Source organism: Petaurus breviceps, unplaced genomic scaffold (assembly GCF_028583685.1).
Source record: "Petaurus breviceps papuanus isolate PSGF00001 unplaced genomic scaffold, PetGlider_PUasm1.0 90847, whole genome shotgun sequence".
NCBI lineage: Eukaryota > Metazoa > Chordata > Mammalia > Diprotodontia > Petauridae > Petaurus > Petaurus breviceps.
The window spans coordinates 4,998,249-5,012,668 of record NW_027187360.1 but is presented as its reverse complement, the minus strand read 5'-3'; the positions used below and the strand labels follow the sequence as shown (position 1 = coordinate 5,012,668).

Here is a 14,420-nt window from a genome sequence, read left to right as displayed (position 1 = left end):
GAAGAGAGAAGGGAAGGTCCTTGAGATAGGCCCTCCAGTACAGCCAGGGCAGTCTTCCTAGGAAGTTTTCAAAGAAGACTGGCAAACTGGGTGAGATCCAGACCTGGGTGCTCCCATATGTTTGACGGAGACTCTGATCTTCCTGGGGCCTTCTTTTCCCCTTTTAGTGTTTACTGGATCTAGGGCAAAAGGGGCCAAGAGGAGGAAGAGCAATCAAGGGCACAAGTCTGGGTAGTTCACTTTGGCTTATTCCCTCTCCGGGGTGAAGCATTTAGAGCTGGGAGAAAGAGGAAAGTCCAGAGTGGATTTCACCCTTAAAAGTCAGTTGCTGATTCTAGACCCAACCCAGCTACCTGAGATCAGACCACCTTCTCTAAAGGGGAATGGTTACCTCTGGGGCAGGCTATGGGGCAAGACAATGAAGGAGAATGGACTCAAGATTAAACAAAAAGCTGAGTTATGGGATTCAGAGAGAAAATGAAGTAGAGAAAGAAAGAAAACTAAGACCATTAGGAATTTCACACACACACACACACACACACACTCTCTCTCTCTCTCTCTCTCTTCCCCCTGCCCCCCTTATAAGGCCTATCCTAGATCTGATGCTCCCTTGGTAACTGTAATCATGACCACCAAGAAAGGCCCCTCAAGTAGGCCAAGATTAACACTCCTTGCTAGACTGTACTCATTGGGTGACTCACTGGCTACCGGCAGAGATGCATTTCCCAAGACAAGTTACTACAGGTAATGTCTACAAGCTTCATGCTGCTGTGGGGAAACAGGGACCAAGGAGGATTCAGAGTACCAACAGCAGGAGCTCTCAGCACCTTCAGGCTACCTGAAGGTCATCAGAAGGCACTGGACTGCCATCTTACCTGTGGTATCCATAGAAGATCAAGAGGGTTGGAAAGTGACCAACCATTTATAGAATTCCTCTCCCATCTTGGTGATGCAATCAAAGAACTACTGGCCTAGGTTTGCTTTTTTCTTCAACAAATATTTGCTGAAAGAAGTGGAAACTAAGGGGGTTCCCATCAGTTGGGGAAGATCTGAACAAACTATGTCATATGAATACAATGGAATATTATTGTGCCCTAAGAAATGATGACAAGGGACCATTTTCAGAGAATTGCTGAGATTTATATGACCTGATTCAGAGGGAAATGAGGAGAACCAGGAGCATAATTTACACAATATCAACATTGTAAAGAAAAACAACTTTGAAAGTTTAGATTTCCTATGAATGCAGTGACTCCAGACATCCTATAATGGAGCATACTGCCCAACTGCTGACTGAAAGCTGGCTGAGAAGCACTTAGCAAGTGCCTCCTACGTACCAGGCACCGTGCTAAGCGCTGGGGATACAAAGATAGGTGAAAGCCAATCTCTGCTCTCAAGGAGCTCGAAGCCTAATGCACGAGACAACGAGCTCACTTCATTTGGTGTTTTTTAAGTTCAAATAAAAAGTTGGGTGGTGAAATAGTGAAGCTAGAGCAATAGGCCTGGAGTCAGAAAAAACTGTGTGACCCTGGGTAAGTCACTTCACTTCTTGTTTGCCTCGGTTTCCTAAACTGTAAAGCAGGATTATAATAGAGCTTACCAGGGCGGCCAGGTAGCACAGCGAGTAAGAGCACCAGCTCCAGTGTCAGGACGACCTGGGGATCAAATCCCAGGCTCAGACATTCAGCACCACACCCAGAGATAACTGGCCATGTAACCTTGAGCAAGTTACTTAACCCTGATTGCTTAAAAAAAAAAAATAGAGCCTCCCTCCTAGGGTGGTTGTAAGGATCAAATGTGATATTTGTAAAGCACTTAGCTCAGTGCCTGGGAAATAGCAGATGTTTACTAAATGCTCATTCCTTCTTTTATTCCTACTATTGTCTAGTCCACAGATCTCCTTCTTGTACATAAGATTAGCATGAGAAATGAGCAAAGGCTTTGTTGGTATGTAACCAAATTGTGATTATGTAGCACTACCCTAATCTACCAGTCTACTTACCCTCAAAAAAAGAAATTGAGATTAATTTCTTATGACCTTTTCTAGATGAAATCATTCTGGCCCTCAGAGGTGACTGATCCCGCCTCTAGGTATCTACATACTATTTCTTTAACATTATGTTCTTAATTTTCTCAGGAATCAGTCAAGGACAATGCCTGGCATAAAGTGTACAACCTATAAATGTTAGTTGCTGTTGTTAAAAACTCCTATGTGCAAGGAGACACTGTACCAGCACTAAAGGAATCACAAAGTTCCTGCTCCCCTAGGAGTGGACTAATCTAGTGGGAGAGCTGAGACAGCTAAGTGATATAAGGATATTGTACTGGATTTATAATCAGGAAGACCTGAGTTCAAATCCTACCTCAGGCAACAACTCACTGTGTGACACTAGACAAGTGACCTACCCTCTCTGTGCCACAGTTTCCTCATCTGTAAAATAAGGGGGTTAGATTCAACAGCCTCTGAGGGTTAGCTAACTCTGTGATCCTATGAACTACAACACTTAGTTGTATATGATTAATTTGCTATGAGATAACCACACATTAGAGCTGGTAAAGACCTTGGAGAACACCTTGGCTCCAGAGGAAGAAACGCAAACAAAGAGTTTTTAAATAATTTGACCCAAAGTTATATAGTGAGTTAGAAGAGCTGAGATTTGAACCCAGGTTTCTTCTACTGAAGTCAGTTCTAAAGAACATTAAGGGCAGCCCATAGATGGAGATAACCAGAGAGAAGCCTGTGATCTGTGTGGGTGGAGAGATTAACCATATCACTGAATTCACAGATCCATCAGGTACCAAAAGCATTGCCAAGGGCCCTGCCACTTCTTTGACCACTGCTCTCTCATCATCATAGACTAAATCATAGCACCATAGACTGGTAGATTGGGAAGGGACCTTGTAACATGGCACACAATGTCAGCAGGTATCTGGAGAGTATCTAAGAAGTCATCTAATTCCTATGAGGAAACAGAAGGGCGGGAATTGACTTGCCCAAGGGCACTCGACTTGTCGGTTAGTGGCAAAGATGGAACTACATCCTTAGATTACCAGGGCCAAAGGGGCTTTGAATGATGCCAGTATCCAGGTTGGTGAGGAAATAAACCAGCTGAACTAAAGCACTGGAAAGCCCTTTCTCTCCATTTCTACAGTATGCTAGTCACGATTTCCACCCCACTCCTTGCCAGGAGGAGAAGGTGGGATACTCACATTTCGGAAGGCAGGCAAACTGGTTGACTGTAACCATTTTCGAATGGTATAAGGGAATGTTCCATAATCCTTCTCGGCCTGGAGCACTTGTGCCTCCAGGAAGGAGACATGGTGTCCCACCATCTTCACAAATGCCTTGGGGGAAGGGATTTTTGGGGGGAGGAAAGAATGGAAGGGAACATGGGTAGAGTCGAAGAAAACAAAACCAGGAGAAAAGCTTAGACACATCTGCCTTGGATTTGAACACATTCCTGACTGCAGCTCCACAGCCCAGAGCAAGACGTCAAAACCCCTAATTACTACCACAAGTCTTCCCTCAGCAGCTCAGGTTTCATGCAGTGCCCCATAGCCATCCCTGGGAGAACATGACAAAAGGACTAGTTCCTGGGGATCCCAAGGTCCAAGAGGACAACTTCAGACAATATAAGGCTGCTTGCTACTCTGGTGTTGATTCACTATGTGGCTTCGGCAAAAGTTCCTTATGTTGGGGCGGCTAGGTGGCACAGTGAATAGAGCACCGGCCCTGTAGTCAGGAGGAGCTGGGTCCGGATCTGGCCTCCAGACACCCCACACACACACACACACACACACACACACACACACACACACACACACACACACACACACAAATAGCCATGTGACCTTGGGCAAGTCACTTAACCCGAACTGCCCTCCAAAAAAGCAAAAAAAAAAAAAAGTTCCTTAATGTCTCTGGGCTTCGGTTGCTCCAAATGTCATAAAATAGAGGAAATTAGGAAGCATGGTGCAGTAGAAAGGGAGCATTAGGTATAGAATCAGAAGACTTGAATTCAACTCCTAGTTCATTAAGCTATTTCCTGTATGACTTCATGTAAAAGCCATTTAATCTCTCTAGGCTTTCAGGTTTCTCCTTCTAAGAGGAAAAAGTTGGACTAGATGATCTCTAGGGTAAAAAACACTGTCCTATGAAACTTTTCCCATTTTCCAGGGCTGGAAATGAATGAGATCAGTTCTTCGAAGCTCCTTGACCAAAAGGCATTAAAGAAATTCAAGATGGTGTTATTAGCATAATTCTTCAGGTGCTCAAGCAGATATGATTTCTCAACAATTGCTTTATCACAGTGTGAGAAACCAATTTACTCTTTGGGGAGAGGGAAGAAAAAGAATGGAGAGGAAGAAGAAGTTCAGGGTCCACTTGGCAATTGTATAAACAGGGACCAGAAAGTCCCTACTAACAAGGGCATTGTCTCTTTCTCCTCACCCTTTCTGAGTCAATTCACATGGTATCAAAGAGTAGGAGAGTCTTCCTCTTTCTTCCTCATGCTCTGCATCCTACAAACAACTCCAGTTTCTTCTTTACACATTAATACCATTCTGGTAGGGAGTGTGAGGCACTGCACAGGAATGTAATAATTCCAAGGCCTAAGCTGCCTTTGAAATGCCAATAACTGCCTCATGGCAAAACCACAGCAGGAACAGAGAGAAACCTGCAAGGCCTAACCTACTCTGGTCTCATGGGCCAGGCACAAGTTTCATTCAACACCCATGGGGTTGTTTTTGTTTTGTTTTGAAGCATATCTGCTAAGCTGCTTTTTTCCCTCCCCCAGCTCACCCAAGGTCTAGTGGGGACACTGGCTAGAAACTGCCTCAGACCTCAAAAGGCTGAAGAGTTCATAGGATTTAAAACTGGAAAAAGACCTTAGAGATTCTTCTTCTTGTACAGAAGAGAATCAGAGGCGCAGAGAGGGAAAGTGATGCCAAATAGCAAGTGGCAGAGTCAGGACTCAAACCCAAGTCCTCTGACCCCAAATTCTGTGACTGGAAGGCATCCAGACTGGGCTCTTCTCTACATAGAATGGCCCTTTTGTCCACAAAAAGAGCATCTTTGCTGGGAACCTGACACTGGGTAGGCAAGATAATATGTTGAGGATAATAGGGTAACAATTCACATCTACCAAACTTTCAGGTTTATAAAGTATGGAAGCAGACCATTCCAACACTGTTATCCTCATTTTATAGATGCAGAAACTGAAGCAAATCAGTTTCCTTCTTCTGGGCCTCCATTTCCCCATCAGTAAAATGAGGAGGTTGGTCTAGATAACCTATAATGTCCCTTTCAGCTATGTATCAATGACCCCATGATCCTTAAACTCTGAGAGATTAAGGAATTCACCTATCAGGGGCTAAAGGTCAAAGCTGGAATTCCAGCCTCCACCTCCTACCCTTTAGTCCAATGGTCCTTCTGCCATGTCACACTGCCTCAATACCAAGCTGGCTCCTGCCATGCTCATCCTCAGGTCTTCTACCTCCATCTTTCCTTCAGTTGAGCAAGAAATCCTGGACCTTTCAATGCTTTAAACTGCCAGTTCTTTTTTCCTTGTGTCCCCTCTCCCCACAATCCCACCCAAAGCCTTGTTCCTGAGTTAAAGCTGAGGCCCTTGCTGGGGAAAAGTGGAGGAAGGGATGAGGCTCTATTAGGGAAAACTGGAAAATTTTATAGGAATAAGAACCCCTTAAATTATTTAGATATAGTAAATTGAATTATTTTAGATGAGGAAACAGAGACAAGAGGTGAGGCAATTTTCCAAAAGTCACATAGGTAGTATCAGTGCTAGCATTGGAACCCAGGAATCCTGACTTGATGGCCTGTAAGGTCCCTTCAAGCTATAAACCTATGATCCTATGACTCCAAATTGAAGGTCCTTTCTATCTATGCTGTCATCTACACTGACTACACTAACTACACTGTCTATACTGACCATACTGTCTACACTGACTATACTGCCTCTCAAAGTGAACCCCATGAATACACAAGAGGTGGATGGGGGAGGGGGTGGCCAGAAGACACATAGCACTCACTAGTCCCAGATGCTCTTCTACTTGTCTGGGAGCATTCAAATCAAATCCATCTCAGAGCAGGTTGGCAACAGATGTTAAACCAATTGCCTCAAGTAGCAGCCCAGCTACTGCCAGGCGCAATTTACACGTGTTCAGTGTCCAGAGAATCTCAAAGCACTTTATAGAAACCTGAAGAGGAAGCCTGGATGGCATGTAGCCATAGAAATGGGTTCAATGATCACTGACTTCCCAAGTGGACCCCCTTCTCCTCATGGACTGGCCCTCACATCATAGGGAACGTAAACATTAATTGATTTCTCCATCCCCAGGAAGCCCTATTACTGTATCTGGGAGACTCCCATCCTACCACCTCACTACATTTGAAGCAGTAAGACTGTGATAAATATCCCAAGTTAACTCTGGTGTTGGTTTAGTGAGGCAGGATGGACTTATAGAAAAAGCAGCTATTTCAGAGCTCAGAGACTTGGGTTCAAATACCAGTTTAAACTTTTCATGAATCACTTAACCTCTCTGAGACTTGGTTTCTTCTTCTGGAAAATAGAGGTGATAATATTTAATCCTTAGCTCAGAAACTGCTGTGAGAAAAATTTCTTTGTAAATCTGAATGGGCTATAGAAATGTGAGTTATTCTGATTTACGATGGGGGTGGGGTTTGGGTTTCCACTAAATAAGGATAACTCTGATGATCTCATTGTGGTTTAGAGGTGACCCTGCTTCTTGACAGCTGTTCCAGGAGGAATACAAGTTCCAGCATATTCTACCATCTTAGAAAGCCTTTGAGTAAGGACACAGTGACAGAATACAGGTCTATTATCTAGAGACAAGCCTAGCATAAGTTGGAAATCAGATTGTTTTCAGGCTGATGAAATTCTTGGGCATAGCAGTTCTGTAAGTACATCAACTAAGCTTTGTAGGAGTTGCAATCTGTGTCAGTGGAAGGAGTATTTATTCAGAAGAGCTCATAAATGTTGGAAGTCTTTGAAGTAATTTGGTTGTGGGCAGGATTCAAGAGGGGCAGGGAGTTTTGTAAGCCAAGTCCAGGCTCCTGAAAGTGCTGGCAAGATCATCTTACCAAAAAAAAAAAAGAGGCTATATTATTGGGTCCAGCTAAAATCACATAGATCACAAGGATTTTACCATGTTGGAATTAGGAGACAGGATTCAGGAAGTAGCATATAGGCCAGGGTCAAGAATCAAGCATCAATCAGGCAGGATCAGACAGGCTGGGGCTGATGACCTCTGTGGGCCCCCTGCCTCTGCTCAGACTTGCCTTAGCTCATTCCTAGACCTCAGGCAAGGGGTTAAGACAGGAGCCCTTTCCTCTCTCCAATGGAAAGGGAAAAAATGATCCAATCAGTATAGGGAGCAGTGCATAGAAGTCAGCTTCATCCAAGCTGGGAATATCATTCCATGCAAAGGAAATAAGGACAGGATTTCAGTTTTAGAATTGGAAAAAGACAGACAGAGACTAAGAAAAAGCTACAGACCTTTGCTTTTTCCCTCTTCAAAAAATCCATTAACCAAAATTAAAATCGATCAGCTATTCTAATGTCAACTTTTTTTTAAACAATATTCACTCCTGGCTCCCAGTTGATCCTGCTTCCTAAGGTATATCTGGTTCATACTCACAGGCTCTCTTTCAGGAGGCCCAAAAGACAGTAATTGTCTATGTCAGAAGGGTTGTAAAAAAACACACACTAATCATATGCATTGTTGGTGGAGTTGTGAATTCGAACAACTGGAAAGCAGTTTGGAATTATGCAAAGAAAGTAACTAAAATGTGTATCCCCTGTGACCCAAGAGATTCCACTGTGAGGCACATACTCCCAAGTAGCTAACTGACAAAAAGAAAGGCTCCACGAAGACCAAATGTTTATAACAACACTTTTTTTTTTTTTAGCAAAGAATTGGAAACAAAGTAGATGTCCATTGACTGGAGAATGGCTAAACAAATTGTGGTATGTAAACATAATCTTTAAGATGGGTTTTTAAAAAGAATTGATAAATATAATGACTACAAAATATGGAAAGACTTACATGAACTGATACCAAATGAAGTAAGCAGAGCAGGAAAACAATAAACACAACTATAACTGTAAATGTAGGGAGAATTGCAGATAATGTCAGAATTTTTTCACTGTTTTGGTTGGTTTTGCTGAATTTTTTTTCTTCCTCTTAGAAAAAATTCTTTTTTATATAGAGTGGCTTTTTAGGAGTGAAGAAGAAGGACACAGGGAAAAGTGTAGGTGATATAAATATAAACACATATATATGAATAACAATATTTCTGAAAGAGGGAAGGAAGGAAGGAAGGAAGGAAGGAAGGAAGGAAGGAAGGAAGGAAGGAAGGAAGGAAGGAAGGGAAGGAAAAGGAAGGAAGGGAGGGAAGAAGGAATGGATAGAGAGATAGAGACAGAAAATGTTCAGGCTATTCAGGCTTAGCCTACCAGTCTAGCTCCCCAATCAATCCACAGCCCAATGCCTTCTCCTCAGAATTAGATTCTTGAGAGACAAGGCAAAGGAACACCCCCACCCCAACCTCCATTTGATTTTTCAGACACCTTCAAATATCAATATGACAAACCTCTAATTTATCCACTTTGGTGTATATGCCATTCATCTCCATCACTTTGGCTTTAACAAGGGGAATATTTTCATCCAGAATCTGCGACGTGTCATTCCTGATCTGCATGAGACAAAGCAGCCCATCAAGGCAGAGGATTCTCTCTGGGGCCCTGCTCCCTATTCTATATGCCTTGTCTTCCTCCGTGAAGGGGAATGGATTGTGGCCAGCAAGGGTCTGGGAGAAGAAAGTTGAGGAGATTCAGACTCATCAGTGACATAAAGTAGCTGCTGTGATTTGTGGCTTGCTGTCATGTCAGTGTATCATGGTGTATTGTGACACCTTACCTCATCAGGGACAGGAATTAACCCAAACTAAGGGGGGGGAGGGGGGAAGAGGATTGGAACATGCTAATTTTCTCAAATCCAAACCCAACCCAAATATAAATTAGTTACTTAACTAGAGACCAAATAATATTTCTCACCCCTCACCCCAGTCCTAACCAATCAATCAGATACATTTTCTGTCAAGCACAGAACATTAAAATGATGTGTCAAAGCCAGACTCAATACTTCTTTCCTTAATTATCAATCAAGCACCATGCTGTGGGAAGGAAATATAAGAGTATTGTGGACAGAGCTCTAGGTTTGAAATTAAGAAGACATGAGTTAAAGTCCTTCCTCTAAAACTCAGTGGCCATGTGGCCTTGGGCAAGTTATTTAAGGTGAGCCTCAGTTCCCTCATCCATAGAAAGAGGGGGTTGAGCCAGATGATTAGCTCTAAATCTATGATCCTATAATCTGCCCTAGAGTCCTAGAGGCACCACTTACTATCTGTGTGAATTTGGATCAGTCTCTTCACCTCTTTAGTCCCATTTCCTCATTTATAAAATTAGAGGTTAGACTCAACACTAAGGGCTCTTCAGGCTCTGACATTATATGTTACGTGTTCTAAGATCCCTTCCAACTCTGACATTTTAGGATTAGTTTCTGGGTGCCACTGTGGGGGGTGTGGGGAAAGAAGTGTCCTTGTGAGTAGGTGCAGGTCAGGGCACCTGTGGCCTCTTCAAGGAGAGAAGATTACCAGCAGATTGGAAAGGTACAGTTGTCTACCTTCCCCAACATTCCCTTCCCATTACCCTCTGTTCCTTCCTTATTTGGAGAGCTGCTCTTCCCCACCCCCAATACCTCGATCTCATTGGCCAGAAACCAAAAAGGACTCTCATGCTCCCAGAGTTTGAAAAAGGGTCTGAAAAACATCAAACTGAGACCCAGTGTGGAAAACCAAGTGAGCAATTACGGGTACACCTGCTTTGGGGGAGGTGGGTGGGGAGAACTGGGCCAATTTCTCGGGCTCATTATATGTCTGATAGGAAACCAGATCAAGCAGTGGGAGGGACCATCAAAAGGGAACCAGTGCCTCACTGCTATGCTTCAAAGAAGGTTATTTTTGTAAAACCAAAATGGAGTGAATGGAAAGAGACAACCAGCTGAGGAGACCTCAGCTCTGGATCTAGTCCTAGGTTGAACCTGTCTATTCCTTCAACTCCTGAGAAGGGCTCAGCTTCAAACTTTGATTGCTGTGGCCTTGGTGGGGTATCAATCTCTTTCCCCACCCACCCCCTCTCCAACACCTCCTGCCTGTCCCCTGGCCCACAGGAAATAGCCAAATGCCCAGTGCCTATTTTTGCAGAGTCCGTTTCTGGAGAGAACCCCACCGTAAGGCAAAAGCCAACCAGGGAGAGAATTATTCAGTGCAACAAAGAGTAGAAAATTATCATTGCTACAAGGTCAGAGTGTCAGTGGAACATGCCCAGATCTTCTCACACACCCTTTCCCTCCCACCTTTTAATCTTTTCAGAGACAGAAAAGAAAAAGGAAAAAAAAATGTGGCACAAGATTCAGGCTATTAGCTATGTGGGACAAAAGATTGCTTAGAATGGTACAGCCTGGGACAGAAGAGGAGAAGGGGCTTCTTCAGTCAGGTAGAAATCCTGTATTATGCTGGGAATTCCTGGGGAAAGCACCTTCAGTTTGGTAACTTAAAGGCAATGTGGTATACTAACTGGGACATTGAGAAAACCTAAGTTTGAGCCCCAGCTCAAATTTCTGTTTGAGAGCAGGTAATTTTACATCCTTGAACCCTCAGGTTCCTCAACTGCAAAATGGAGACAATATTTGCATGATCTATTTCTGCAACTGTTTTGAAGAGAGTTCTTTGCAAAGTATAAAGGCTTATTTAAAAGTGAATTGTTTTATTTAGGAAGACCCAATCCAGAGACTAAGAGTAGAAACAAAGGAATAGCAGGACAGGAATTCAAAAGCTTCCCCTAAGAATTCACAAGGCCCAACCCCCCCAAGTGCAAAAGTGCAGGCCCAATTCCCTTAGGCTACTATGCTCCCATCTTCTCAAAGCTGCCCTCCTGAAATTAGAGGTGTAGGCAATGGGTACAGAGGTCAAATGCAGGCCCACCCCTGAGAAGCAAGGAATAGCCTCAGTAATGCAGGGCCCCAGAGCAAAAAAAAAAAAGCAAAACACACTTGACCCAAGAAAGAGAAGTATTGCCAAATGCAGCTGCTGGACTAAGGCCAGGGAGAACTTTTCTCCCACTGCTTACAGAGAGAAACAGTCAGCTCCCTGGAGAAAGGTGGGATTCAGGCTACTGAGAGGGCCCTCATCCTAAACTGCTCCAGTGAAAAGGCTGGGATTTAAGCTCTTGGAAGCCCTCAGAAGGAATGGACACTGTTCTGGACACTACAGATTACCAAGTGTTGGCAATTCTCACCAGTTAGGCTACTCATTTCTACCTACCTATGGTTCCCTTGCCCCCATCCTGCACCCCACCCCCACACAACTAATGTCTCTATAGGTGAGACACAGCTTATCATCTCTGCTACTTTTGTGATGACATTACTCATTTCCAATGCTAGAGTCCTTTACCATCTAGAAAGTTTTCTTTATCGAAGCCTTGTAAGGTAGGTAGACAAAGTTATTCTCATTTTAAAGATGAGGAAACAGAGAAGCAGAAAAGTTAAGTGGCTCACCTAAGGACACAAGCTGCAGACCTACAATTTAAAACCAGGACTCCTGACCCCAAATCCAGGGTGCTGGCCAACAAGTGAAGCTGAAGAGGAAGCCTTTACATGTATATGACCCCTTGCAGCTTACACAGTATAACCATAATCTTATAGTTTATAAAGTGCTTTTGCACCTATTGCCTTCAACAATCCCTAAATTATGGCCAAATTAAATTATTCACTGTTTCTTTAACTACTCCTGCACTTTCCACCTCTCTACCTTTGCCAGTGCTGTTCCTATTCTTGGCATACCTTCTCTCCCATCTCTTCCTGTTGGTGTCTGCTCTATCAGTGTCCACTAGTTACTTTGTCACTTCAATTTAATTCAATAGAACAGATATTTATTATGTGTATGCAGAGAACTACTATGCTTGAGAAAGATAAGAAATAGTCCCTGCCCCTAAGGGAGTATGTCCAGGTGGAGCTGACATAAATATAGATAACCGTACTACATATTATCTGACATCTTACATGAAACCTCCCCTGATCTTCCAGTTAGGTGCAGTCTCTCTGCCTCCTCTGATCTCCTAGAACTTTGTAGCTTTCCTATATTCCTCACGCTCTTATCATCGTTAAAATCAGGGGACTTTTCTGGTCATCTACCTGTTTTCGCATGGTCCATAATAAAGTATATCACATTACCTAGACTCCCCTATTTGACTAAGCCTCTTGAGGTCAGGAACCATTTTCTTGCTTGTTTCTGTTTCCCTTAGCAACTGACACAAGGCTTTGGTACATCAGTCACAAGTGTTGTGGAATGGGATCAGACACACTGGGCTGGTCATGCAACAGTAGGCAGGATGCACTTTGTCATTTTATCTAGGCATAGCAGAGTTCTGGGTATGTGACTCTGGATATGTTCATGAGCATCATGTATCCCATAGGACACAAAGCGATAAAAACTTAAATCACATGCAGTGGCAGAGTGATGCAGTGTGAAGAACATGGAGCATGGGGCGAGAGGTCTGCGTTCAGACTTCACCCTATCACTGACCAGCCGGAGGACTCTGGGTGAGGGACACAGTTTCTCTGGGCGGGCCTGCCTGTTTTTGCATCTGTTACATGGCAGTTTTCATACTTACATTCTCTACCACACAAAGCACTTGTAGGAATGTCACAGGGAAAACACTTCAGTGAACCTTAAAGCTGTGTAGAAACATGAACGAGGACAGACGCATTTCTGTCTCCACCTCTGAATTAGGAGATGATGCTCCAAAGTTCTGACCTCACTTGTTATCACCCACCTATGTAGGTGACTCCTGACATTTCCCGCAGCAAAAAGCCTTAAAACTGCAGGAGAGCAGTGGTTAAACGGGTCACCTCTATGAAATCTGACTCCTAGCTCCTGCCTGAGTCCCACTCTGAACATGACTACTGAAGACCAAGGCTTCATCCCTCCCAGAAGACAGTCACCAGGCCTACAGAACTGTCAGAGCCCCAGAAGCATCAGCCATGAAGAATGTTGATGATCCCACATAACTGTCACTGAACTGAATACTCTGAAGACCAGGGGGAAAGTCTCTAAAATCTAAGCTTTTAGAGTCCCTGGCTGCCAGGCCATGCTCTGAGCCCCTCCTAATCTAGCAGGGATCCAGCCCTAAAAGATGTTGGGATGGGAAAAGGAGATCCTTTGAGAACATGGCCTGGGAAATAATTGAATCCTAGAATCATAGGGTTAGGAAGGCTCTCAGAGCTCAAATATGAGATCTGGGAGGGTCCTCAGAACATAGAATATTAGCTGGGAAAGACTTCAAAAGAAAGAATGTCTGGGAGAGATATAACAGCACAGAATGTCAGAACTGGGAGGGGCCTTGGAACACAAAATGACAGAGCTGGGAAGAGCCTTGGAAGACAGAATGGCAGAGCTGGGAGAGACCTTGGAACATAGAAAGTCAGAGCTGGGAGGGATCTTGGAACACAGAATGGCAGAGCTGGAAGAGACCTTGGAACACAGAAAATCAGAGTTGGGAGGAGACTTGGAACACAAAATGGCAGAGCTGGGAGGAGCCTTGGAACACAGAATGGCAGAGCTGGGAGAGACCTTGGAACATAGAAAGTCAGAGCTGCGAGGGACCTTAGAACATAGAATATCTGAGGAAGAGAACATGGAAATTGGAATGTTGGATATAGAAAGTACCTTAGGGACCATCAAGTCTAACTGCCTTACTTTACAAAGAAGGAAACTGAACCCTAAGAAAGAAGAAATGGCTTTTCAAGGTTACTCAGAAAATGAGTGATAGGCAGAGACAAGACCAGAGTCCAGATCTTCTGACTTCCAAGTCCTCCAGGGACCAATCTTTGCGGTTCAAAGGCAATTCCTTCATGGGACAAATGCAACCCTCATATAGCCATGGGGGTTGCCTTTGCACTAACAAAAGAGGGTAGGAACCAGTCAGGTGGGGGCCTGAGAGCGCAAACAGGCTCAAGGCAGAATACTGCCCACAAGGACACTTCCCCGGGGCCGCAGCATGCTCAAGTCCTTTTGAGGCTTCCTAGATGTTTGTACAGTGAGCTGCCTGGAGCCAGAGGAGAGTTAAATATAGTATTTTCATCCCCACTGTACATCTTCCCGCAGAGGTGCCCGAGAGTGCCACCTTGTGGCTTGGTCTGCGATCCTCTGTGTAATAAGACCATCTCAGGGGAAGGGAGCTATCAAGATGGCCGCCTCAGGAAATACTTAGGGGGGTGTGAGAGAGAGAGAGAGAGAGAGAGAGAGAGAGAGAGAGAGAGAG

The 14,420-nt window shown here is 44.0% G+C and overlaps 1 protein-coding gene across 1 annotated transcript in view; it reads right to left on the bottom strand.

Moving 5' to 3' along the window:
* Nucleotides 1-14,420, bottom strand: part of BCAS4 (breast carcinoma amplified sequence 4) — a 60,579-nt gene that overhangs the window by 27,516 nt on the left and 18,643 nt on the right. The window contains exons 3-4 of the mRNA XM_069072413.1: nucleotides 8,633-8,734; nucleotides 3,211-3,345 (exon numbers count right to left, since the gene is read on the bottom strand). Coding sequence (XP_068928514.1) covers nucleotides 3,211-3,345; nucleotides 8,633-8,734 — 237 coding nt within the window. The remainder of the gene's footprint in view (nucleotides 1-3,210; nucleotides 3,346-8,632; nucleotides 8,735-14,420) is intronic.